Source organism: Sander vitreus, chromosome 4 (genome assembly GCF_031162955.1).
Source record: "Sander vitreus isolate 19-12246 chromosome 4, sanVit1, whole genome shotgun sequence".
In the NCBI taxonomy this organism is placed as follows: Eukaryota; Metazoa; Chordata; class Actinopteri; order Perciformes; family Percidae; genus Sander; species Sander vitreus.
The window spans coordinates 34,643,426-34,668,896 of NC_135858.1; the positions used below are offsets into that span (position 1 = coordinate 34,643,426).

Consider the following 25,471-nt stretch of genomic DNA (forward strand, 5'->3'; position numbering starts at 1 on the left):
CTTCACAGTTGAAGCAGAAAAGAGAAGGCAGAGAAGGTGGAGATGATATGCAGCAAATATCAAGATCTAGGTTCAAAAACCTGAGATGTAGAAACACAAAACTGGAGATTTCATTGCGGCACTTCTTGAAGTATTTGCACCACGCTTCGAAACAGTTGCCTGGGAACCAGACGCATCCGGTCTTACCTTGCACGGCAGCTGGATTCTCGTGATATCACAAGATCACGTGAGAATCGCAGGACCACATATCACACACACAAATCCATCTTGTCAGGCTTTAAGTTACGCGTTTGTGTCCACACAACAGCAGACCGAACCAATCAGCGTCCGGCTAGTTTAGACGCCGACTGTGTTCAAAACAACAATGGCCGTGGACGTGATAGACAGATGGTTTCATCCAATCACCTGCCAGGTATATATATATATATTTTTTTTTGAAAGTGCCTGCCTCAGATGGTTCTTAGTTAACAAGCCCTCTGGCTCGTCAGGTTACATCTGCCCCCCCCCCCCCTCCGCTTCGGACAAATTTCCAGCAACTTCAGACGTGACGGGCCAATCACTACCGTTTATATTTATGGGCTCCGTGCATTTCTCTGTGGATTGAGCGTTTTCATACTTTCACATAATTTATATAGCACTTCGACACCCAGCTACACACCCAGCTACACACACGCACGCACACACACACACGTCATTACGCTTTGTAATCAAAAAAGAAATCTCACTCTTTACAATATGGGACCTTTAGCCCAATCAGTCCTACACAAACCTGCAGTGTGTCCTGCATTTCAGATGCTGTAGTCATGAAATAATACTGACTGACTTAATACTGAATCGCTGAAGCACTCCAGTAAAGCAAACTGGAGGAGCTTTTGTCCAAAAAGTCTCAAACTTCATATCAATGAAAATGTGTTTAGTTTTTTTTCCATGGCTGGGAGCTGCATCCTCTCCAGGTTGATTCTGCAGCAGAGCAATAGGGGGCAATGCATCCCTACTTTTATATTCATCCTACCAGTTCTTCAAAGCTACTCTCCCTAAGCTACATCAACCACCTGCATTTTAAGCACATTGTATATGACTGCGTGTGTGAGTGTGTCTGCGTTTGTGTGCATGTGCGTGCGTGCGTGCATTACCGTGAAGAGGGCACACAGCCGGTCCACCTTCTCTGGATTCTTCGGTCCTCCGTTCTTGTTCAGTCTCACCATGAACTTCTCACTGAAAAACACAAAAGGAGCACCATCTTTAACTTTAGAACAGAGGTTTGATGTCACTGAGGCAGACTCTGGTTCTCTGACTTGACCTTTGACCTAAAGGAATTTTAGGTCAAAGTGCATGCTAGAAATAGAACCGACGCCTATTGCTCACGCGACACGCAAGCGTGGTAGAAGCTTTTCCAGACAAAATAGAATAGGAAAAGATGTTCATATGTCATTTTGACACAAATACATATTAATAAATGACATGTTGATGTTTTGAAAGTCTTTAGGTTTTGATATAAATGCAGATATACATGTCATTTAAAAAAATCAAATATTGCACCTGTCAATACAGAACGAAATATTCGGTAGCCTATTATAACACAAAAATATTGACAAAATAAAGTTGAAGAACACGCTATTATTTCATTTTATCAATGGGGAACATCCATGTGTTCAGACAAGGCTAGCAGCAGCAGCAGCAGCGCCGCGTCAGACAGGTTTCTGGTGTGTAAAGACAGAAAACGCCACGCAGCCGACACGCAACAGAAACGCCACGCTCACGCCACGCAGCCTTTGGTGCTTTGGAGATCTAGCTCGTGATTAAATATTTTCTAGTTCAAGATTATGTCCCAAAATTGTGGTTCTTATAGCAAGGTAGTTCTCAAGCTGTCGTGTGAATTTGTCACACGTCTTTCATGAATGTGAAGGAAGATTCAATTATATAGAAATGTTCAACTTATATTTTCAATTATAATTGACTTGGATAGAAACTCCCGCACGCTGTAAAACTTGCAAAGATCAATAAACTGGCTGGCAGGGATCATAATAAATAAAAACGTATTTGTCTTTTTCTAATGTGGAGAATGTGATTGGTGCAGACCCACAGTGTCCTCCTCCAAAACATGGCTTCTCAGCATCTAATAGCATTTACATGACCAAGGTTTAGTACTGAAACGTTGCCAGCTATTCCATTTATCTTTGCGAGTTAGACAGCGTGCGGGAGTTTCTTTGCAACTTTTGACCTAGCTGTGCCTTTCCTACGCGCCTGTCTCATGTAATATATGTGCAAAGTATTTTTCATCATTTAATTCAAAGTTCAGTGTATGAACCCAATATCATTGTATCAGTTTTAGAAATCGCTGGGACCTCATCTGCATGTCCTCCAAGGTGAAGAAACTCGGCTCTAACCGCTCACCGTTTTCCCCTGGTGCCCTCACTGAACCTCCTCGGGGGATTTTTTAGATTGAAGAGCTACAATTCAGTGGTGTAGTCTGCGTGACGCGCATGTATACCCACTAAGGAAGCTCCAGGATTTCCGTATACCCACTTAAAAATGTGCAGTGATACGCAACAACACAGTTTTGTGACAGAACTTTCACTTCAGGTATTTGTATTCAGAAATACGGGTATTCGAGTTATGTGACAGCAAACTAAACTAATGCTGCAGAACATGCAGAGAGACTTTTCTCATCTTTAATCGACCCGCTCCTCACTGGGCGCAGTGCGTAGTGTAGTGTTTAGTGTAGTGTGTGCGTAGCGACCGGGCCCAAATGCTCTACATTGCCTAAGCTCTACATGCCTACACTAACGCCAGCATCCCCTATATATACTGTATATATGATAATATACCCACTACAATACATTGGACTACACCACTGATACAATTCTTCCTGACTTCTCTTCATGCCTCCTCTCTTCTCCCCCCCCCCCACGGCAGTGAGGAAACTCTATAGCAGCGTGTCTCAGCCTTTTTTCGCTTCAGGGAACAGCGAAATATTGCCTGCTGGTGTCAGCGACTCTGTTCTTTAACCCATAATTATCCAGGGGAACATGACTAAGCTGACATGCTTTTATTCAATAATGGCGTGCTTGACATTAATACAGTTAAGCCTCAGACACATTATAGGATTTCTCCAGTCATAAGGGACTCTGAAAAGAGTAAGCGGCACATACTAATCCACTGACAATTGATGCACACAACACACCTGTGTCGATGCGAGGTGTGAATATAGCAAAAGATATTCATTTTTAAACCAACAACGTAGTCGTGCGGATGTAGCCAGCGAGGTGAGAAGGTGATTGGCTGCAATCCGCCATCTCTCCAGGACCTGTGCGCCTCCAGGACGCTGAGGCGGGCAGGAAAGATGGTAGCCGATCCCTCTCACCCCGGACACAAACAGTTTGAACCCCTCCCCTCTGGCAGGAGGCTGCGGCCCATCCGGACCAAAACCTCACACCGTAAAAACTGTTTCTTCCTCTCTGCAGTCAGCCTTATTTATTTTTAAAGGCCCCGGACCCGCATCCCTAGTCACTACACTTGCATTAAAGTGCTCATATTTTGCTCATTTTCAGGTTCATAATTGTATTTAGAGATTGTACCAGAATAGGTTTACCTAGTTTAATTTTCAAAAAACACCATATTTTTGTTGTACTGCACATTGCTGCAGCTCCTCTTTTCACCCTGTGTGTTGAGCTCTCTGTTTTAGCTACAGAGTGAGACCTCTCACTTCTGTTCCATCTTTGTTGGGAGTCGCACATGTGCAGTAGCTAGGTAAGGACTACTAGCCAGTCAGAAGCAGAGTATGAGGGCGTGTCCTGACAGTACCTAGGTAAGGACTACTAGCCAGTCAGAAGCAGAGTATGAGGCGTGACCCTGGCAGTAGCTAGGTAAGGACTACTAGCCAGTCAGAAGCAGAGTATGAGGGCGTGTCCTGACAGTACCTAGGTAAGGACTACTAGCCAGTCAGAAGCAGAGTATGAGGGCGTGCCCTGACAGTAGCTAGGTAAGGACTACTAGCCAGTCAGAAGCAGAGTATGAGGGCGTGCCCTGACAGTACCTAGGTAAGGACTACTAGCCAGTCAGAAGCAGAGTATGAGGGCGTGCCATGCTAGCAGCTAGGTGAGCATTATAACGTGTGTTACAAAGTGACGCACGTTTGTCTCTGAAGTAAAGGCTGGACTACAATATATACACAATATATACACATATACCATATAGCCTCTTTTTTAAGTGTAAACAGCTATTTTGTATATATTTGTTTCTGTATTTATTGTTTATTTCAGATGAATGTTTAATATGTTTGTGTCATGTATCTTGTAACCGGCTACACCAGCAGCTCGCACACGGCGTAGGATTGTGCGATTCACAGGAGACACGGTGAGCTTTCCCCCTCGGATCGTTGTCGTTTCTGCAGTTTTTTTGGAGCCGGCACAGCGCTGTGAAAGCGAGAGCGGATCTCCGCGGAGCATACGCACCACTACGCGCTGCTCTCGTGTCCAGTGTCGCCAGTTTTCATTGATTATAGTGGAAGCGTAGTATTGGAACATCCAGCGTGCAATGTAGCCGGCCCATACGTGTTTTTTACTTGACAATAAATGCTTTTAGAATTCTGAAAGCCGCAGGAGAAAGGCTGGGTTTTACAATTATGGTGTTTGTTTTGCCTTTTCCAAATAACTGCCAACCCCGGTTTAAGTCTAGTCAATAATGCTTCTCTAAAGAGTCAAAATCATTATATGTGTTACACTCCCTGAACTGCATCTTTAATATAAGGAACCCTGTCTGATACATGATAATACAATGATCATATCATTTCCAAACTGCTAGAACTTTGTTTCATGAGTCACTTGTGTTTCCTGAAAGAAAATGATATCATTATAGAAAAGAGCTCTTTAAAAAGTCTTTATTATTCAGCGTGTACGCCCACACAATAAACACCAACTCTCAGGTTATTGCTAATGTTTGCACAATTCCCCGCAAACAACAGCAGGGAGGGCCGACAAATCCCCGCAACGCACACAGTGTCCGACTCTTTAAAGCAAACAATTTATTCAAATCCCCCAGAGATACCGCGGCCCAAACAAACAAATGCAACAAAAGAGAAGAAAATGTATTCTCCCCGAATAGTAGGATTGTGTGCGTGTGTGTGTGTGTGTGTGTGGAAGTAAGAAACTGGGAAGACGGGGTGCAGGAAAGAGCGAGTTGGTGGTTTTCATTGTTGTTGGATGTTTGTTGTTGGATGTTTTTTTTCTTGAGTCAGAGGGATTCATATGATTTGTATAATATCCTACCAAATTATGGCAGCCGCCGTAAGAGAGAGACTTCCTATGGCCAAAATAAGCACACACACACACACACACACACACACACACACACACACACACACACACACACACACACACACACACACACACACACAGTGGAGATGCATATGAACCAATAGTTTCCTCAATATAACTATTCATCCTCTAAATGTACCACATCTGCAGCAGGGCCTCAGCTCAGGACACACACTCGCACACGCGTGCGCGCACACACACACACACACACGCACGCACGCACGAGCGCACACACACACACACACACACACACACACACACACACACACACACACACACAATAAACCAGGGCAGTCTGGCTTTTAGTTTGTTTTAGTTCTCTCTGTCTCTGCCCAGATTTTTCACCTGATTTGGGGATTTAAAACAGCAGCCTTGCTGCCAACCCTGACGTCCATCACATGCATCCTCCTCCAAGCTGCCCCGTCCATTGTCTTTACCCCGATCCAACTACTGTACCAAAGATTTGGGCCAATTAGCATATAATCTTGGACTATGAACCCATCATCTCAGCCTCTACAAAGATTCTGGTGCTGACTGGAGGTATGTTAGCAAGAGAGGCAGACGCAAAGGTCACACTCACACACACGCACGCACACACACAGAGTCACAACAGTCTCAAGAGTAGTTCCTCCTCTCATCCTCTCTCCTGTTTCCACTCCCCTCTCTCGTTTCCTCTCGTTTCCTTGTCTCTCCTCTCCTTTCCTATCCTCTCCTCTGGGTTTGTCTCCCCTTTTCTTACCTCTCCTCCTTTCCTTTCCTTTCCTTGCCTCTCCTCTCCTTTTCATTTTCTATGCTCTCCTCTAGCTTCTTCTCTTCTATTGTTTTCTCTCCTCTCCTTTCCTCTCAGTGGCTCAGAGGAGCAGGTGTTATCATAACACTTTACTGCTGAGTCAGACTAGACATTGAAAACCGGTTGCCAAGGTCAACTGTATTTGTGGGCCGTGTGAGCGTGCACACACACACACACACACATATATAGAGGTTTACTCCGCAGCGGCCGCGGGTTCGACTCCGACCTGCTGCCCTTTGCTGCATGTCATTTCCCCCTCTCGCTCCACTTTCATGTCTTCATCTGTCCTGTGGAATTAAAGGCATAAAATGCCCAATGCCTGTAAAAAACACACACACACACACACACACACACACACACACACACACACACACACACACACACACAGGAACACACATCATCCCCCCCATCACAGCTGGCCTACATCAGCCTCATAATTGACATCCCTGAACTGTTAGCACTGCGATTACTCCACCAATGCATAATTAATGTCAATCATTACGGTGTGGGGGGTGGGGGTGGGGGGGGTCATGTATTATTCACAGCAGCTCCGTGTGGCCACTTGCCACCATTTGTTCCACATTGTGTCAGCTAAGTGTGTGTGAACGAGAGAGCAGAGTGGGTGAAAAGTTAAATAGAGAGCAAAGAGAGAAAAAAATGCACCTTGTATAAGCTTCGGGCAGTACTGTACTGCGGTTATAATCTATATTTTTGTAATAATAACATGTTAATGTATATGGTGTCCCTGGTAGCGATGAACCTGCAGAGACTGATCATCGGAATCTGCAGCTCCTCTCGGCTTTACTAGAGCTTAAAGGACCCATGGCATATGAGTTCCCCCAGCCTGCCTATGGCCCCCCAGTGGCTAGAAATGGTGATAGGTGTAAACCGAGCCCTGGGTATCCTGCTCTGTCTTTGAGAAAATGAAAGCTCAGATGGGCCGATCTGGAATCTTCCCTTTATGACGTCATAAGGGGAAAGGTTACCTCCCCTTTCTCTGCTTTGCCCGCCGCCCACAGCTGCCCAGAGAATTTGGCCCGCCCACGAGGAAACAGAGCTACAACCGTGGCTGCAAGCTCGTCGAGGCCACACCCCCACCCTCCACCTCGCCCCCCCCCCCTCTCCTCGCGGTGTGATCATAGCCATAGACTCCTGATGAATACATCAACTTATCAGGTGATGATGTTTCAGCGTTGTGTCCACAAGTTGTTCCCCCCAAACTGGACAAATACATCATTTAATTGCAGGTTTAAATATGAAGTGGTGAATGTTTGCTACCTGATAGTCTTCCCCTCTCTCAGGTCATACAGGGAGAAGAAGATGTCCGTGTCTTCTCCGATGCTGTTGTAGGTGAAGCTCTTCAGGTTGACCAGCAGGTGGTGCGGTACTGGAACTCGGCACGGCTCCCCGTGTCGCTGCCGGGTACTGTCACCCTGGAAATCCACCAGAAATAAAAACAAGCATTATGGGAAGATCTATCTGTGGGCCTTTTAAGTCAGTCCTGTATAGATATTTAACAATTATAATGAGCTACCGTAGCAATAGGACGTGTATCAGATAAATGTAGTTGCTGTAAGTCTCACAAAAAAGGGAGTTCACATGTAAAGTACTTCAGAAAACGTGACTAAATGTACATGAACACATTACTGCAGTATGTGTTTGTGCGTTACCTGCGTGGTGCTCTGTTGAACACTGTGTCTGCTGGACAGATGCTGGGAGGAGAGAAAGACACAACACATTACATCAGGTTGTTTCCTCTCCCCGTCTCTATTCTCCCCTTAATTTCCTCGCCTTCGCTTATTTCCTCTCCTCTCTTTGATTCCTCTCTACTCCTTTCTTCCTATCCTCTCGTTTCCTCTGCTGCCTCTGTGTGCAATCCTTTCTTTTCCTCAGTTTGTTTCCACTCCTCGTCTCCTATCCTTCCCTTCCCTTATTTTCTCACCTTTCCTTATTTCCTGTCCTTTCCTGTCCCCATTTCCTCTCCTGTCCTTTCCTTGTCTCTCCTCTGATTTCTTACTATCCTATAATTTCTTCTTTTTGGCTCCTCTCCTGCCTTTTTTTCTTCTCCTTGTCTCCTCTACTGTACTCCTTTCCTTTCCTGGTCTCTCCTCTCCTTTCTTCCTATCCTCTCATTTCCTCTCCTCTCGTTTCCTCTCCTCTCCTTTCTTCCTATCCTCTCATTTCCTCGTCTTGTGTCCTTGCCTACATTTGTTTTCGCTCTGTCTCCTCTAATTTTATCCACTTGTTGCCTCTTGTTTCCTCTCCTCTCCTCTCTTGTATTCCATTGAGTTCTCTTCATTCAGAAAAAGCTTGAACTCCGCAGAGACTCATTACTCCGACTTGTCTCTGTAAATCAGTGCCCGCGTGAGAAGAGAAGGAGCGAGAAGTAAAAACCTGTTTGATGAATTGGAGTAATGACTGTCAAATATTCCAACCTGAGCAGAACATTAACGCCAGCCTGTAGGAGCTCCCTCGTTCACTTCTTAACACTGAATCTTTCCAGACATGTTTTGCTTCGATGCGCACGGCTGGTGTAATGACAACATAATGAGAACTGCTTCATGCAAACACAACCCACCGTTTTACTTTACGGACATTGTATTATGAACGGTATGTTTTTGTCTCTGTGAAGCCCTTTGGTGCAAACTTGTTTGCCTTTAAAGTGCTATATAAACAAAATAAACTTGAAACATATGTTTGCTGGCCACTGAGCACCTCGGGGGTTAAGGGCCTTGCTCAAGGGCACCTCAGTGGTGGTGATGAAGGAGGGACAAGCGCTGCTCTTTCACTTCACCCACCCAGATGTTATCCTGCCGGTCTGGGGATTGAACCGGCGACCTCCCTGTCCCAAGATTACTTCCTTGCCCAACATGTTTTGCAGATGCAGCAATGATGTAAATCCACCACAGGGATCAATGACGTTTAATATAATCGGTTTCTTTAACTGGCAATGACAAACTAAATGTCTTTCTTAATGTGTGTTTCTGTGTCACTTTCGCAGTTAGTTCACCTGTAACTCTAGTTATTTACCTCTTCCAAAAACAACCAGGAGTTGAGTTCTTTATTAAAGCTAACTAATCATGACTGGTGTAACAACTGCGTGCCAAATTGATCAGAGCACACGAGGCCACATTGCCTCCTAAGTTACCACATCGCAGAGGCTTTTTTTAAACGGAGTCCGACACAGTCAGTCCACATAAAAACACACCGGGGCTACGTTCACTCCCAGCTAAATTCACGGAGAACAACGGGGGCAGAACAGCATCACCGATGGGTTTTAACCCAATACTCTCTGGTCCAGCTCAGGTAAAACACAGCGTCTACGGACCTGTTCAACTGACTTTAACAGATAGTACGCAAATTTGTCTTGCTTTTATTACAGAAATGTGTGAACTCACCACAGACATTTGCCCTGTTCATGGACTCACGGTGCACACTGCTGAGAGTGAATAGGGGAAACACTGGAATGGATGTTTGGCGTTATTTTAAAAGAACAGGAAACACTGATGTATGAAACTGCCAATTATATTAATTTACGGGCCCTATCCTGCACCCAGCGCAGCGCAGCTCAAAGCCCGACGCAGACGAAGAAGACGAAGTGTCTTTGCTAGTTTCAGACCGACCCAGTTGTCAGTTTCCCGTCCAGCGCCCGCGTCGTTCAAATAGCAAATGCACCTCCGCCCATCTGTGCGCCCATGGGCGTGCTGGTCTGACAGGGAGGTGTGTTCAGGTGCATTCTGGGCGTATTGCTATCTTGAGGCAGCGGGAAGTGATCGCGCCATTGACCAACAAAAACCTGGTCTAAAGTCAATAACGCAGCACTTCATTGTTATATTAACAGCAAATTAGTAAAATGTGCCTATGCGTCTGGCTTTTAAAGGGAATGGGAGATGATCTCTGATTGGTTTATTGCATGTTACACTCAAAACACACCTCTGATTAATGAAGACACTAAGTACAACCCTTTTGAACCATGCGCCCGGCACACGGACCCTTTTTTCTGTCGTCAAACTAGCAAAAGTGGATTTGGACACGCCCTAAACGCACCTGCGTCAGGCGCTTCACGCCGTGTGCTTAGATCGTTAAAATAGGGCCCTACTTGTTAATCGAAGGTGCTGGAACGCTGTTCCGGATCGTTCCTGCGGCCACTTTAACCCCTGCTCTCGTGTAAAGAAAACATGGTGGGTCTGAAATAGTATGTGATGTAACTGAAAATGGCCGTTATATCATATTTCATAGATGTGTTTCTCTCTCTTGATGGTCTCTCTGTATCCCACCTTCCATCCTACCCCCGATCAACTTCACCCCTTTATCTCTCTTTAATTTCTCTTTCTTTTATCTTTGTCTCCAGATCAGTATCTAAGCAACGGAACAAAGGGGGAATCACCGCGGCTACAGTGTTTGACTGGTGCAGCTCAGCTATTTAAAGCCGGACTGATGTAAGACACAGAACATCGTGTGTTACTACGAGAAACATTGCACATACTCACAGCTAAATCCAGTTTTTTTGTATTCAATATTTCTTAAAACGGCCGTGGAAGTCTGAACCAGACTGAGTCACATGTTATCCATCCAGAGTGTGGAGAAAAGCTTCAAGTTATGTCTGCATTTGGCATATGACATCGCACATTTTACATTTGACCATAGAAAAAAAATACTCTCACCATTAGTTGGTGACATAAGTGTCTAAACACACCGTGTCAGTAAGAGTTTAGAGATGAAAGAAAATGCAAAGTATCTTTTAAAGTGCTCATATTATGCTTTGTGGCTTTTTCCCTTTCCTTTATTGTGTTATATATCTTTTTGCATGTTATAGGTTTACAAAGTGAAAAAGCCCAAAGTCCCCCCCAAAGGGACTTACCATCTCCAACAGAAAACACTGTTCACAAACTGCTCCAAACAGCTCTATTGTAGTCCAGCCTTTACTTCAGAGACAAACGTGGTCACTTTGGAACACGTTATAATGCTCACCTAGCTGCTAGCATGGCACTCCCTCATACTCTGCTTCTGACTGGCTAGTAGTCCTTACCTAGGTACTGTCAGGGCACGCCCTCATACTCTGCTTCTGACTGGCTAGTAGTCCTTACCTAGATAATGCCAGGTCATGCCCTCATACTCTGCTTCTGACTGGCTAGTAGTCCTTACCTAGGTACTGTCAGGGCATGCCCTCATACTCTGCTTCTGACTGGCTAGTAGTCCTTACCTAGGTACTGTCAGTGCACGCCCTCATACTCTGCTTCTGACTGGCTAGTAGTCCTTACCTAGGTACTGTCAGGGCATGCCCTCATACTCTGCTTCTGACTGGCTAGTAGTCCTTACCTAGGTACTGTACATGTGCGACTCCCAACAAAGATGGAACAGAAGTGAGAGGTCTCACTCTGTAGCTAAAACAGAGAGCTCAACACACAGGGTGAAAAGAGGAGCTGCAGCAATGTGCAGTACAACAAAAATATGGTGTTTTTTGAAAACGAAACCATGGAAACCTATTCTGATATAACCTCTAAATACAATTATGAACCTGAAAATGAGCATAATAGGAGCACTTTAAGACTTTTTTTAGGACCATTGTTGTGTTCTCAACTTGCGCTCCAACTGATTTCAAATTCGAGGTAACTCGGGTGATATCTCCTTACCGTTTTGCATCGTTTGCTGCCAGCAGGCGCTGTGAAGACTTCACCACAGCTGCTTAAGTAGCGAGTAGCACTTAATTTCAACAGGGCTGCTCAAAATATTCTCCTCCTCATCCACACTTCTCTTCCCAATAGTTAAGGTTTGGAGCCAGGATTGCAGTGTTTTTGAACCATTCATTTTACCTCTGCTTACTATCTTGCCTTAACAGCGCGTAACTAATTATGGATGTACTTATAGATTGTGTTTGTTTTTACATATCACAAATATCTTTCTAATCAAAGTCCTCTTAACTTAAAGTCAACTTATGTCACATACATAACATACAGTAGGCCCGACTTAACTCACGCACACGTTTAAAGGTGCTGTAGGTAGGTTTGTGAAGATCCAGGACTTAGCCAAACATTTTTTAATATCGACAACTTCTCAGTCCCTCCCCCCTTTCTGCTAAAGCCCAAAACGGTCTCCTAAGCCCCTCCCCCCACAAGGGAGAATGAATGTGTGTGCATGAGCAGTGATTGACACGCAGTTAGACATGCCTTTTTTTAAATGACCTGCTTCATGTAGTTCTACTGGAACATAGGGTCAGTTTCAGCAAATACGACAGAAAGTTAGTTTTATAAGTCTTACCTACTGCACCTTTAAGTTACGTAACAAACATACTTATTTAAACACAAACCCTCATCATCTTTTCCCAAACCTAACCAAGTACTTTAGTGTCCTCAACATTAACCGCGTGTTGAAACAAACATAGTCGCGGCACAAAATACAGTTTCCGCAAAACATAATTGATAACGCAGTTGGTAAATGTATGGGAAGGTGAGAACAGGTCTGCATCTTATTGTTACAGTCTATGGTCTGCATATTACACATGAAGAAAAGTGAAGGCCAAACAACAGCGGTAAGGGGAAAGCATGCTCCTGTTTCTTGGAGCAGGTTTTGCTGGAGTTGTTGTGAGAGGAAAGATGAGACGGGAATATAAAAACAGGAGATGTGAGGGGACGGCCAGCGGGAGACAGAATGAAAACACACCAGCAGGTGGCTAAATCCCAGCAGCAGCAGGCACAACAAACCTTCCCTTAAGCCAAGGATCATCATCTACATTTATCCAAGGGCCAGAATTTTTCTAAGTAGACACTCCGGGGGCCAGACTTTCAAATAAAGAAAATAAATACTAAATGTTATTATTTTACTGAATGCGCATATTCTTGTTTGATATTTCCACTTTCTTACAGAATGAATGCTTTACCAACGTCGGCAACTTTGGACTGTAATCTCTCAAAACAAACCTCTGTGACGGACAAAAGTTGTCGGAGCACAAATGATGCGATTTGAAATATAAAAAAAATGAAAATACAAGTGTGAATCCCTTCTATGGACAACTTCTGTTAAAATATACAGACATACAACTGTTAATACACAGATATGTCTTAGAGTGTACTTTACTGACACTATATTCCCCACGTGAAAATGCAATGCAATATCAAATCCACTAACCGTATCTTATTACGTTAGGCAGTTTAGTGGAGATGTAATTGGGGATATCTAAGTGTTTCAGCTGTGTTTACATGAGACGCCACCCCCCGAGATGGGATTACTCAGTTCACAAACTTTTGAACAGTTGAGACTTCCTGCGCTAAATAAAAAGGTCTTACCATTTTATAAAGATCTGACACGCTTATCTGGTCTTCATCCACCATCTCAAACTCCTTTCTGGGCACCAAGTCCAGACCCAGGTGTCTGAGAGAGAGAGAGAGAGAGAGAGAGAGAGAGAGAGAGAGAGAGGGGGGAGAGAGAGAGAGAGAGAGAGAGAGAGAGAGGGAGAGAGAGAGAGGGGGGGAGAGAGAGAGAGAGAGAGAGAGAGAAGGGGGGGAGAGAGAGAGAGAGAGAGGGGGAGGGAGAGAGAGAGAGGGGGAGAGAGAGAGGGGGGAGAGAGAGAGAGAGAGTGAGAGGGGGGAGAGAGAGAATATCAGTATCTTTTATAACCACAAAACCTTGTACACTATTTATATGGATAAAGGCGCACACACACACACACACACACACACACACACACACACACACACACACACACACACACACACACACACACACACACACAACATTAAAGTAATTTTCGATGTGGCCTCCAGGGTTATTGCTCCTGACGATTACTTTTCTGTTCAATCTCATATTCACATCTTTCACCCACAGACCTGTGACCTCGCTCTTAAAGACACGACGAAGAATATTTGGAGTAAATCGCTTTCTTTAACTGGGAATGAGAAACTAAATGTCTGTTTCTGTGCCGCTCTAGTGGAAGAGGAGGGCCAGTAAATTCTGTTTAACCGAGGCTCCAGAGGCAGAGGAAACACTTCATCCCTGGCTGATAAAGTTTAAGAACTGAGAGCCGAGGGTCGCGTCATTATATTTTACTGAGACGTGACTCTTCTGTTCATACAATGCAAAGAATACCTCTGAGATAATAACGATTGCCTTTTTTTTACTGTATCTGAAGTCTCTTTTATATAGGCCTTAGTGGTCCCCTAATACTGTATCTGAAGTCTCTTTTATATAGGCCTTAGTGGTCCCCTAATACTGTATCTGAAGTCTCTTTTATATAGACCTTAGTGGTCCCCTAATACTGTATCTGAAGTCTCTTTTATATAGACCTTAGTGGTCCCCTAATACTGTATCTGAAGTCTCTTTTATATAGGCCTTAGTGGTCCCCTAATACTGTATCTGAAGTCTCTTTTATATAGACCTTAGTGGTCCCCTAATACTGTATCTGATGTCTCTTTTATATAGACCTTAGTGGTCCCCTAATACTGTATCTTTCCCAAAATCCAGCCTTGGTGCAGAATTACAACCACTAGAGCCAGTCCCACAATGAGCTTTCCTTAGGATGTGCCATTTCTGTGTCTGCAGCTTTAAATGCTATTGAGGAGAAGAGAGGGGGGGGCAAGGTGGAGGGTGGGGGTGTGGCCTTGACCAACTGACATGCTTTGCTCCTTTGAAAGCCATGATGTCTCTCTCTCTTTCTCTCATGGGTGGGCCAAATTCTCTGGGCGAGCAAAGCAGAGAAAGGGGAGGTAACCTTTCCCCTTATGACGTCATAAAGAGAAGATTCCAGATCGGCCCATCTGAGCTTTCATTTTCTCAAAGACAGAGCAGGATACCCAGGGCTCGGTTTACACCTATCACCATTTCTAGCCACTGGGGGACCATAGGCAGGCTGGGGGAACGTATATTAATGTTAAAAAACCTCAAAGTGAAATTTTCATGCCATGGGACCTTTAAAGGATTGTTTTGTCTTTAAAATGTCAAAAAATAGTGAAAGAATGCTCCTCAAAATGTCACAAATTAAATTCCTTTTATTATTTCTCTTTTGTCCAAGCAACAGTCTTCAAGATATTCAAAACACTGATCCACATTTTTCACATATTTGCTAGAAGACGGACTCAAATCATTAAATTATTATCAAACAAACAAAACAAAATATCACGTGAAAAGCAAGAAACTAGCTTTTCACATGCGATTATTCGACTCGTAACTTCTCTTCCAAATTTAAAAGGAACGGAACGCTTCAAGCCACTTAAAGGACAATTCCGGCGCAAAATGAACCTAGGGGGATAATAACACGTGTACCGAGTCGACCGTTCTCTGGGATATGTTTTCATGCTAATCGAATGTGACCAGTTTTAGCGCAAACCGCTAATTAGCTTATAAAGCTAGTCGTCAGGGCACGGGTAAAGTAAAAAGAAATCTCTATTTCTACACCACTAACAAGACTCAAAATAGCACCACACTTCCACGGTAGCATAATGAGGGTCCCTACATGTTAACCGAAGCATAGAGAACTTTGTAAGTGTACAGACAGTTTATTAAAAAGATTATGAAAAAGTTTATAAAGGACTGTACCGTTCACATATACAGGCAGGCGCCATCTTGGGAAAACAGTCATGACCAGCCGAACCACAAACGCTGTGTTTGAGCTATGTTACTGGTTACTGGTTGCACGGCTTTCGTCGTTCCCAAGATGGCGCCTGCTTGTATACGTGAACGTTACAGTCTTTATGAACTATCTTCTTAATAAACTGTCTGTACACTTAACAAAGTTCTCAATGCTTCGGTTTGCTAATTAGCGTTGAATTGAGCTAAAACTGTTCACATTCGATTAGCATGAAAACATATCCCAGAGAACGGTCGACTCTGTACCCACGTGTTATTAACCTCTAGGTTCATTTTGCGCCAGAATTGTACTTTAATGTGGAATAAAACTGAAAAATAAAGATGCACTGCAGTGTGTTTACCTATTTTACCACTTTTCAGTGTGAATTAGCTCTCAGACTATAAACTGTAAACGCTGATGCTCGTTTTTTTATCTGACACAACTTCTCTCTCCAGTCGGAGACAGAGTTATCAGTCATCTGCTGGGGGAGATAAGCAGCACGCAGTAAACTTGTTTTTGAGAGTTATTGTGGCTTAAAATGTTTGTTATCTCACTGAGTTCTCAGTCAGCCTCTGCCAGGCTTCAATATATCTCACCTCAGCTTGCACACATATTATTAATATGTATAACATGTAGTATTAAAGGACAATTCCGGCGCAAAATGAACCTAGCTACCTAGCTACTAGCATTGAGAACATTGTAAGCATACAGACAGTTTATTAAAATGATAGTTTAGAAAGACAGTAGCTCCCAAGACGGCGGCCGCCTGTATACGAGAACGGTACAGTCTTTATAATCTAGTACTGTACACTTACAAAGTTCTCAATGCTTCGGTTTACATGTAGGGACCCTCATTATGCTACCGTTGAAGTGTTGTGCTATTTTGAGCTTTGTTAGTGGTATAAAATAGTGATTTGTTTTTCACTTTCCAAGTGCCCCGAATACAAGCGTTGCAAGCTAATGACCGGTTCGCGCTAAAGCTAGCTGAAGCTAGCTGAAGCTAGATACACATTCGATTACTTTGAAAACAAATCCCAGAGAACGGTCGACACGGTACAGCTATGTTATTAACCCCTAGGTTCATTTTGCGCCGGAATTGTCCTTTAATATAGCATGTAATTCCAACTTGTATGGATATGTGTGTCAAAAACCTGAACTATTATTTACATTATATACTACTGGGTCCTACAAAAAACAGAAAACACCATCTGAATCCTACTGTTAGTACCATTACTAATAATGTTTTGCACCATCAGTTGAAATTTGAATATTAATTGCCAAGCGCAAGGTGTAGAGCTGCAAAGATGAATGGATTAGTTGTCAACTATTAAATTAATTAACTATTTTGATAATCGATTAATCGGTTTGAGTCATTGTTTATGAAATAAAATCAAAACTCCGCTGATGTCAGCTTGTTAAATGTGAATATGTTCTAGTGTCTTCTCTCCTCTGTGACAGTAAACTGAATATCTTTGAGTTTGTGGACAAAACGAGACATTTGAGGACGTCATCTTGGGCTTTTTGGGAAACACTGATCCACATTTTTCATAATTTTCTGACATTTTATATACCACACAACTCATTAGTCAAGAAAATAATCAACAGATTAATCAACAATGAAAATCATCGTTACCTGCAGCCCTAGTTTGAATCAAATTAGGGAGACTAAGACAACATTTTTCTCCTGAATATTAGCAATATTTGCCTTTAGTTGCAGTCCAGGTGATTTTGGCTTTTTGTTCTAAACTAAAACCACGCTTCAGCCTTGCAGAAGCGGGATGTTCCTACAGTCCATGAAGGCAGCAGCAGGCAGTAGCAGGGGCTCGGCCCACGGGTTTGCAGTTTGTTTATAATGTAGCCGCTGCTTCAGGATCTTCAACCGAAGCGGAATTACTGAGAGTCCAGAGAAAAAGTGATCGGTGCACAGACTTTGTGGCCGCACATTTTGCACAGTCCACAGCGACGGTTCTGCGGATGGGCGCTTTAAATAACCGGTTAAAGTCCTGGGCCACCCACCTTGGACCACAAACCACAATGGACTGTGTATCAACGGGGAGGAGGTGGAGAGGGTGGCAAGCTTTAAGTTCCTGGGAGTGCACATAGCGGAGGATCTAACCTGGAGCCAGAACACCTCCCACACCATTAAAAAAAGCCCAGCAGAAGATGTTCTTCCTGAGGACCCTGAAACGCAACGGGCTCCCTCAGGAACTTCTGACACGCTTCTACCGCTGCACAAATGAGAGCACCCTGAACCCCGCAGGTTGTCAAGGCAGCTGAGAGGATCATAAGCTCCCCCCCTCCCAAACCTGAGTGAAATATACTTAAGCCGTCTTCTCGCACAGGCCACAAACATCAGGCAGGACACCTCACACTCCGGACACTCCCTGTTCACCACCCTCCCCTCAGGCAGACTGAGAACCCCCAGCACACGCACAAACAGACTCCGGAATAGCTTCTTCCCCAGAGCTGTGAACATACTACAGAAATCATACACACATCCACACATACAAACATAGAAACATACACACATCTCTTACCCCCTCAGTGCAATCGGACTCTGTGCAATAACTGCTGTATATAGTATACACTATATATATATATATTTTTTTTTAAATCTTTTTACTCTATGCTGCTATTTGGAGAGGATGGCTCCAACAGAATTCCGTTGTACCGCATACAATGACAATAAAGATCTATCTATCTATCTACCTTTCATATCTCCAGTATTAATAACTCAATTTCTCTCCTTTTCATTTGTTTTCCATCAGCCGCCTGACAAGCTCCCATGAGTCCTTTTAACCGCTGGTGTACGGCTTCATCCCCCCGCCTCCAATCATACTTGTATTTGCCCCATAGGGGTGTCAGGGGAGCGCTGATCTGCCGTCTGTAGCACTCATTTACAGGGCAGAGCTTCTTCAGACATCCACATGGTCTTTTGCAGTAGAACATACTTCTAGTCAATGCAGCTCCCCCAACCGCGAGGGGAAATTAAATTTTTTACAAACAGGATCTCTACACGTGCATTGATGGAGAGATGTCAAAACGAAGGCGCTGCCCATGAACACACGCCCGAGCAAGTTGGGGGGTTTGGTGCCTTGCTCAAGGGAACCTCGGCAGTGCCCAGGAGGCGAACTGGCACCTCTCAGGCTACCAGTCCGCACTCTGTAAACTGGTCCATATTCTTTGCGGAAGTCTTTTTGGCCACCGTGTCGTATAAAAGAGGCGTGACTCGGGGGTAGATGCATAGACTGTATAAGTGAAGCCAAAACATCTGGATCGCTCCCAGCTGGCTGACTGCAGTAGATGTCATAAACCCCGCCCCCTCCATGTTAGCAGATGGGACATGGGCCAAACTAAAAAGTCAAAGTACATGCCAAATAATTTTTCCCCAAGGATGGTTTCTGATCATGCTGATGTTTGTTGAAGTGTTCTTTTTTCATCAGTTTGGTTTGTATTAGTTATTTGATGCTATAAAAACGGGCTGAAACATCATGAATGACAGCTGGGATTCACTCGTGATTGGTCCAGCGGGTGTATGGGCGGGACTTTGATACCGCGGCTCCACCGCTTTGATCACTACTGCGCAGACTCTGGCTCCAAAATATAAAAAAAGGGCAGCGCCCGTATCTGGGAGATTTGGCCTTCACTTGTATACAGTGGGAGGAAGTGGAGATGCGTCATCCATCTTTATATACAGTCAGTATACACAGTCAGAAACTATCAGCTGTGTAACACGCTTTAAAAGGACGGCTCTGAAGCACGGATGTCTCTTTTGTAAAATGTGTGTTGTCTGGTCTCCTTTCTCCCCACGTCTCTACCTCGCCTCCTACGCTCACATCTAAGGTGGGGGGAACTAAGATGCGAGGATGTATGTGTGTGTTTGTGTGTGTGTGTGTGTTCTCACTCGTTGCCCCAGTCCAGTCTGACTGTGATGTGTCTCTTGACGTCTCGGCTCTGGTCTTGCGTCAGGTGGCCGGACAGGAGCTGCCTCCTCAGGTCGATCAGCTCCATCATCACGTGGCGGACCTTGTAGAACAGATCCACTTTGTGTTTCTGATGGAGAAAGAGAGAGAGAGAGAGAGAGAGAGAGAGAGAGAGATTACACACTCATCTGTTGTTCACACAATACATTCATACTCGGGAAGGAGCTGAGTAAGCTGTCACACAGCCTTTCCTGTGCGGTGTTGGCCATGGCCATGGCACTGGCACTCCAACAATAACAGCTCACTGTAATGCAGTTAAGGGGAATGCGTTCATTGTTTTACCAGCTTATTCCTATTTATCCTCACAGAGAGTTTGAGCCAATGCCAGCATGTATGGGCCCAGAGGCAGAGAAACAGATCACAGTTTATCACAGAGCTTTTAACAACAAACACATTTACAGTCCAACCTGCTCTGCAAGTGTTATGGACAAGACGTTTAGTTATTATAAAGTGCCGTGAACACAGCTAAATCCACACGGCAGCTTCAGAAGTTAGTCTCAAAAGTAAAGTAGCTTGTTGTTTCCCTTTGCCGACTTCTGATTGGTATTCTATAGAGTCATCGTGGTTACAACTCCATCCAACTTAGTGGATGTGCATCCAATATTGTGCGCTGTTAATTCATTTGTCCAGTTTGCATCGCTTAGTACGCCTTTACTCACCTATGTAGCGCTAAACAGTCCCTCCAGAAAAACGTGATTATGCGATTGCATAATTCAATGCATAATCAGCCAAAGTCTGCATATTATATATATATATATATATATATATTTCATCTCATGTTATAATCCCCGCATTTTCGTTGCAAAAAAGTCCCATATATCTTAGCAGAAAGTTGAAAAATGTTGCGTTTACTTCACACAAGAGCATCCATTTTCCCCTGTTGCCATGGGAACGTTATGAAGTGACGTAATTACGCGACGTGAACATCATCGAAAAGCTGCAGACCCCGCGATGAAGCCACAATGAAACCGCCGTTTTTCCCTGAGATGTTACGATGTTACAGATGACTTTTATTTCTTTGTTCCAACTTCCAAGTGGCCTATAAGCCTACGTTAGTCACGAATAATGATGTTAAAAAATGTATAAATGACTCATTCTTGACAAAAGGCAAAAGAGCTGTGTGTGTGCACATTTGAATAATGTCGGGCTGTAAACGGGTTCAGGCTTTTAAAAAACTGTCAATCAAAAAGTACTTGTCGGGCTCGGGCCTTGTCGGGCCTTACTTTTAAGGCCTGATTACAGCTCTAGTAGGCGGCTTAAAGGAGAGTAACACACAAGCTCCCTTCTGTTATTGAGGTGAACTTGAGCCAAGCACATTACTGTTTCCCCCAGCGGCTCCTGACAGCAGGCAGCAAGTGTCGGCCACCTCTCTGGTGTAAGAGTGTTTGTGAAGCTCGCCGCTCTCTCAACCTGCTGCTTTAAATAAGAACTGTGTGCCTGTGTCTCAGCGATGTGTCTGTCTGCTGGGTTCTTTGATTGAGGAGCACTCTCTCAGGAACAGAACAGTGTAATCTGCCAGATCTAGGTTCAGAGTCATGTATGCTATAAACCAGGGAGGCTCTCAAGTCTCTGAGCTAGAGTCTAAGTCAAGTCTCAAGTCTCTGAGCTAGAGTCTAAGTCAAGTCTCAAGTCTCTGAGCTAGAGTCTAAGTCAAGTCTCAAGTCTCTGAGCTAGAGTCTAAGTCAAGTCTCAGGTCTTTGAGCTAGAGTCTAAGTCAAGTCTCAAGTCTTTGAGCTAGAGTCTAAGTCAAGTCTCTTAGCTAGAGTCTAAGTCAAGTCTCTTAGCTAGAGTCTAAGTCAAGTCTCTTAGCTAGAGTGTTTGCTCACCTCGCTCACGCACAGCAGATAGTTACGTATTACGTAGGTAGGTCACAGGTTACGCAGGGAGAGGAATAACACACATCAGACGTTTCCTAAAATATAAAGATTGTTCACGAGTCCTGCATCTTGCGTCCGCGACAAGTCTGAAGTCACTGTGTGTGCCACTTAAGTGCGACTCGAGTCCGAGTCTCAAACTCAAGTCCTCATCAGTGCAATAAACGGACCTGTATGAGCTTTCAATGAGCGAACCTAAGTCATGCACTGGCTTTAGGTTTAGGATACAACCTATTGTAGCACACGGTGAAACAAAGTACACAGGCTGAAACAGGCTGTCTGTGTTATCAGGGATTGTAACATAGGCATCTTTTTCATTATTAAAATACAAATATCTAAATATGTTTTACCAAATCATCCTGTATGGTAAGTTTGCTGTTGAACTCTTAACAGCTAAAAGAGAAAATGTCTGATCCTTGTCACGTTGTCCCCTGTATTGATACTCGATTCTTTTTTTGTTGCTTGAACTTTTTACTGTTTTTTGTCTTACTTTTTTAACAATTTTACTCTTGTGAAGCACTTTGTGACTTTGTTCTGTCAAAGGTGCTATATTAAAATAACTTTTTATTAGAACTTAGCCCCGATTGACCAGAGAATATAAAAATATAGAAGGGCCTTCCCAGAAAACATGTATCAACAGTATTCTGGCTTCATTCAGTTCAGTTTGGACTATCTGTAGGCTTTCAACATATTTCTACTTTTGTTTGTCCTAAGATGATAATTTTGCACTCTGAAAGATGTTCCTGCATCATTAATGATTATGTGCTCATGCAGAATTTTAATACGGCCTCTCAGAGGGTAAATCAAAGAGCACAGTGTCCACTGGGCATCTCCTTAAAAACAAACGCTCAACAGATGCTGAGGAGATCTGAAGTGTGTTACTTCTGCTGTTGCTAAGCAACTACTCAAAAATCCATCTAAAAAAATATGGCACTCTTTGGCTAAAAGTTGTAGTATTTCTAACCTTGCTCTCCGCGCTGGGTGCTAAAAGTGTGCACATCTCTCAGCAGTGTTGGGACGGTGCAACACGGTTCCCAACAGGAAGTACTGAGAAACAGACGCCAGACTGTAAAAAGGACTTCCCTGTGGACTCATTGCCTCAAAGCTGTATTATAATCTATAAACTGTAAACTTTAAAACTGTTAGAGCAGAAAACCACTTGATAAAATGATCCCCGTCAGGGTTTTCTCTGCCAATATAAGTTCAGGTGCAGCACCCGAGCTGTTTAGAGCAGCATCTAAGCCGATTTTATTTACTTTTTTATTAACGTTTTAGACACAGATATGGTGATAATAATGGTCGAAAACGATGTGGAAAATGGGACGCAAAACTACAACAAAAGGGACACAAACCGACTAAAAGAGACGCCAAATGACCACAGGGACCCAAAACAAGCCAGAAGAAAACAAAAATGACCAAAAAGAGACACGACACGACTACAAAGAGACACAAAAACCAACAACGAGACAAAACCCCACAAAGAGACACAAAATGTATGGGGAAATTGCATTTTTTTGAAAAACACTTTCTTGAGGAAGGACGCCTAAACCCCGCGCCAAATACATGCACCTAACAGTGCAGAGCCACCTGGCGGTGCGACGCTTCTGTCACGCCGCGCTCCACTCTATTCCTATGGGTGACGTCAGGTGAGAGAGAAAGTATGTGAGAGAGTATAGTAGTGTATGTGAGAGTACAGTAGTGTATGTGAGAGTACAGTAGTGTATGTGAGAGAGAATAGTAGTGTGTGAGAGAGTATAGAGTTGAATATGTGACAATGTGTAGTTGTTTATGCGAGAGAATATAGTAGTGTGTGTGAGAGAGAATAGTAGTGTGTGTGTGTGTGTGTGTGTGAGAGTTTGATTAAAACAGAAGGAAGTTTGATTACTCAGCTCCTGATTGGTTGACAAAGAAGAAGCGGTATTTGACGGTCAAAATCCTGCACTGTCATTATACTAGTTTGGCTGAAGTGGCGCTGTAATGGACAGAGAGAGGCTAACTGAAGATGTGGGTCTTCTAAATAATATTTTAGGAAATGGTGAGCTATTGTCAACGATGTCTCGACAATTAAATCAAGTCCAACAGAGCTCTGATTCGGAGATGCGGAGATTATTCAGGGGTGGAACTGCAAATCCAGTCAGTCCTGGCTCCAGTGCTAGCGCTACTACTGCTAGCTAGCTCAATGGGACACGCACACATACAGACAAACAGACACACAAAGAGACGCACAGACACACACACACACACACAGCAGGCCCAATTAGGAGGACACAGTTAAGTTTCATAGCACCTACCTCCTGAAGGTGTATTTAAACTCATGCTGGAGGAGTTACGTTTAGCTGAACATTTAAGGTAAACAAAGGTATTGCGGGCTCCCAAATACCTCAGCACAGACCAAGAGTGGTATGTGTTTACTTCCTCTATAGCCTTGGCTGGTGAGCAGCAGTCTTATCATACAGCTGCTACGTCTCCCGTCATCTACGGAGGCACAAAGTTGAACAAATCCTCCGCCTGGAAAGGTTATGAAGGTATGTTGAACACTGACCTGAGTGACACTGGGTACCACTGTCTCGACTTACATAGCATGAGTTCATAAGCTGGAAATTCCACAACATGGGGGGACTCGAGTCAAGTCGTGTGACTTGATGTAACTGATGTAACACAAAGTAATGTTGGCTTTTATACAAGATATGGAGAAGGTACGTTTTGTTTTTGAAACATGATTGGGTGATTTATCACGCCAACCTGGCAACCTTCAGGCGCGGCAGACAGGCCTAGTCCCACACAGGAGGCAGCCTCGAGGGGGTTATGCGTTGCCTCGCAAGGTCTCAGACTGTTACCTGCTATCTACCTAAAGCTACCGATCACATCCACACCCTCAGAAAGCTGTTTAAAGATTAAGGAGTCTTGACTGCTGCAGTCAAACTATCTGGTCTTTCATCTAATCTCTCACTCATGCCAGATGTGGGCTCAAATCTGTCCCAGCATGCACTGGGGGAGCAGCAAGTCACCGATCGATATCAGAGATTCTTCAACTGTGTTCGCCGAGCTCTATGTTATCGTATTTCCCAGCTTAGTTTCCTATAAACAGCTCTGCCTCCACTGCAGCCACAGTTATATAATGATTCGGATGCATCTCCTGTATATCAGAGATACCAGCAAACACACACACACCCACACCCCCACACACACACACACACACACACACACACACACACACACACACAAACCCACACACACACACACACACAGAGACTGAAAGAGACACACAACGAGCCAGTCAATGTATCACCAGCTGATCTCTCCTTTAGACAGGTTTCAGACCTCTCCATATGTGTGTGTTTGAAATGATTTATGCTTGCATGGACAGAATGAATTGAATACCAATGTAATCATACCCCATGCATACAGCATAGCCATGCACGTACATATAATGTACTGTATGTGTGAGACTGTGTGAGTGTAGTTGTTAGAGTAGACCTTACACACTAACAATCTCAGGAGGACAGTGTGCATGAGTGTCTGAGTGTGTGTGTGTGTGTGTGTGTGTGTGTGTGTGCGTGTGTGTGTGTTTAGAGCACCTGTCCCTGCAAAGGAATTTCTGCCTTTCTAGCATCCTGCCAAGAACTGAATGGGCATTTAACTCTGCTGCCTGCTGCTGAAGGCCTGTAGGGTACATTAGAGCACTAATAATAGAACAGGCTATAGGGGAAAGTGTGTTCCAGGGTGTGTGTGCGTGTGTGTGTGTGCTCACTTGTTAATGCTTTCTCAGTTGAAACACTCAACTATTGACCTCCTGTAGTCTAATCCATGCTGCCTTTGTGTTTTAGGAAGCCTTTAGAACTATAGAGATTAGAACTGAATGATTTTCCGAGTTGATTCGATTCTGATTCACAAGGGCCTGATTGGATATCAATCAGGTGAGCTATCCTGTTGATACATTCTCCATGTTT

At 44.0% G+C, this 25,471-nt stretch overlaps 2 protein-coding genes across 2 annotated transcripts in view; one reads left to right on the plus strand and one right to left on the minus strand.

The window, feature by feature from the left end:
- The window catches only part of dock3 (dedicator of cytokinesis 3), an 89,660-nt gene extending 69,985 nt beyond the window's left edge, over positions 1 to 19,675 (minus strand). Inside the window, exons 1-5 of the mRNA XM_078247340.1 lie at positions 19,569 to 19,675; positions 18,003 to 18,141; positions 7,776 to 7,817; positions 7,384 to 7,538; positions 1,134 to 1,215 (exon numbers count right to left, since the gene is read on the minus strand). Of these exons, the coding sequence (XP_078103466.1) occupies positions 1,134 to 1,215; positions 7,384 to 7,538; positions 7,776 to 7,817; positions 18,003 to 18,141; positions 19,569 to 19,675 (525 nt within the window). The remainder of the gene's footprint in view (positions 1 to 1,133; positions 1,216 to 7,383; positions 7,539 to 7,775; positions 7,818 to 18,002; positions 18,142 to 19,568) is intronic.
- The window catches only part of LOC144517362 (uncharacterized), a 403,478-nt gene that overhangs the window by 321,524 nt on the left and 56,483 nt on the right, over positions 1 to 25,471 (plus strand). The window lies entirely within an intron of this gene.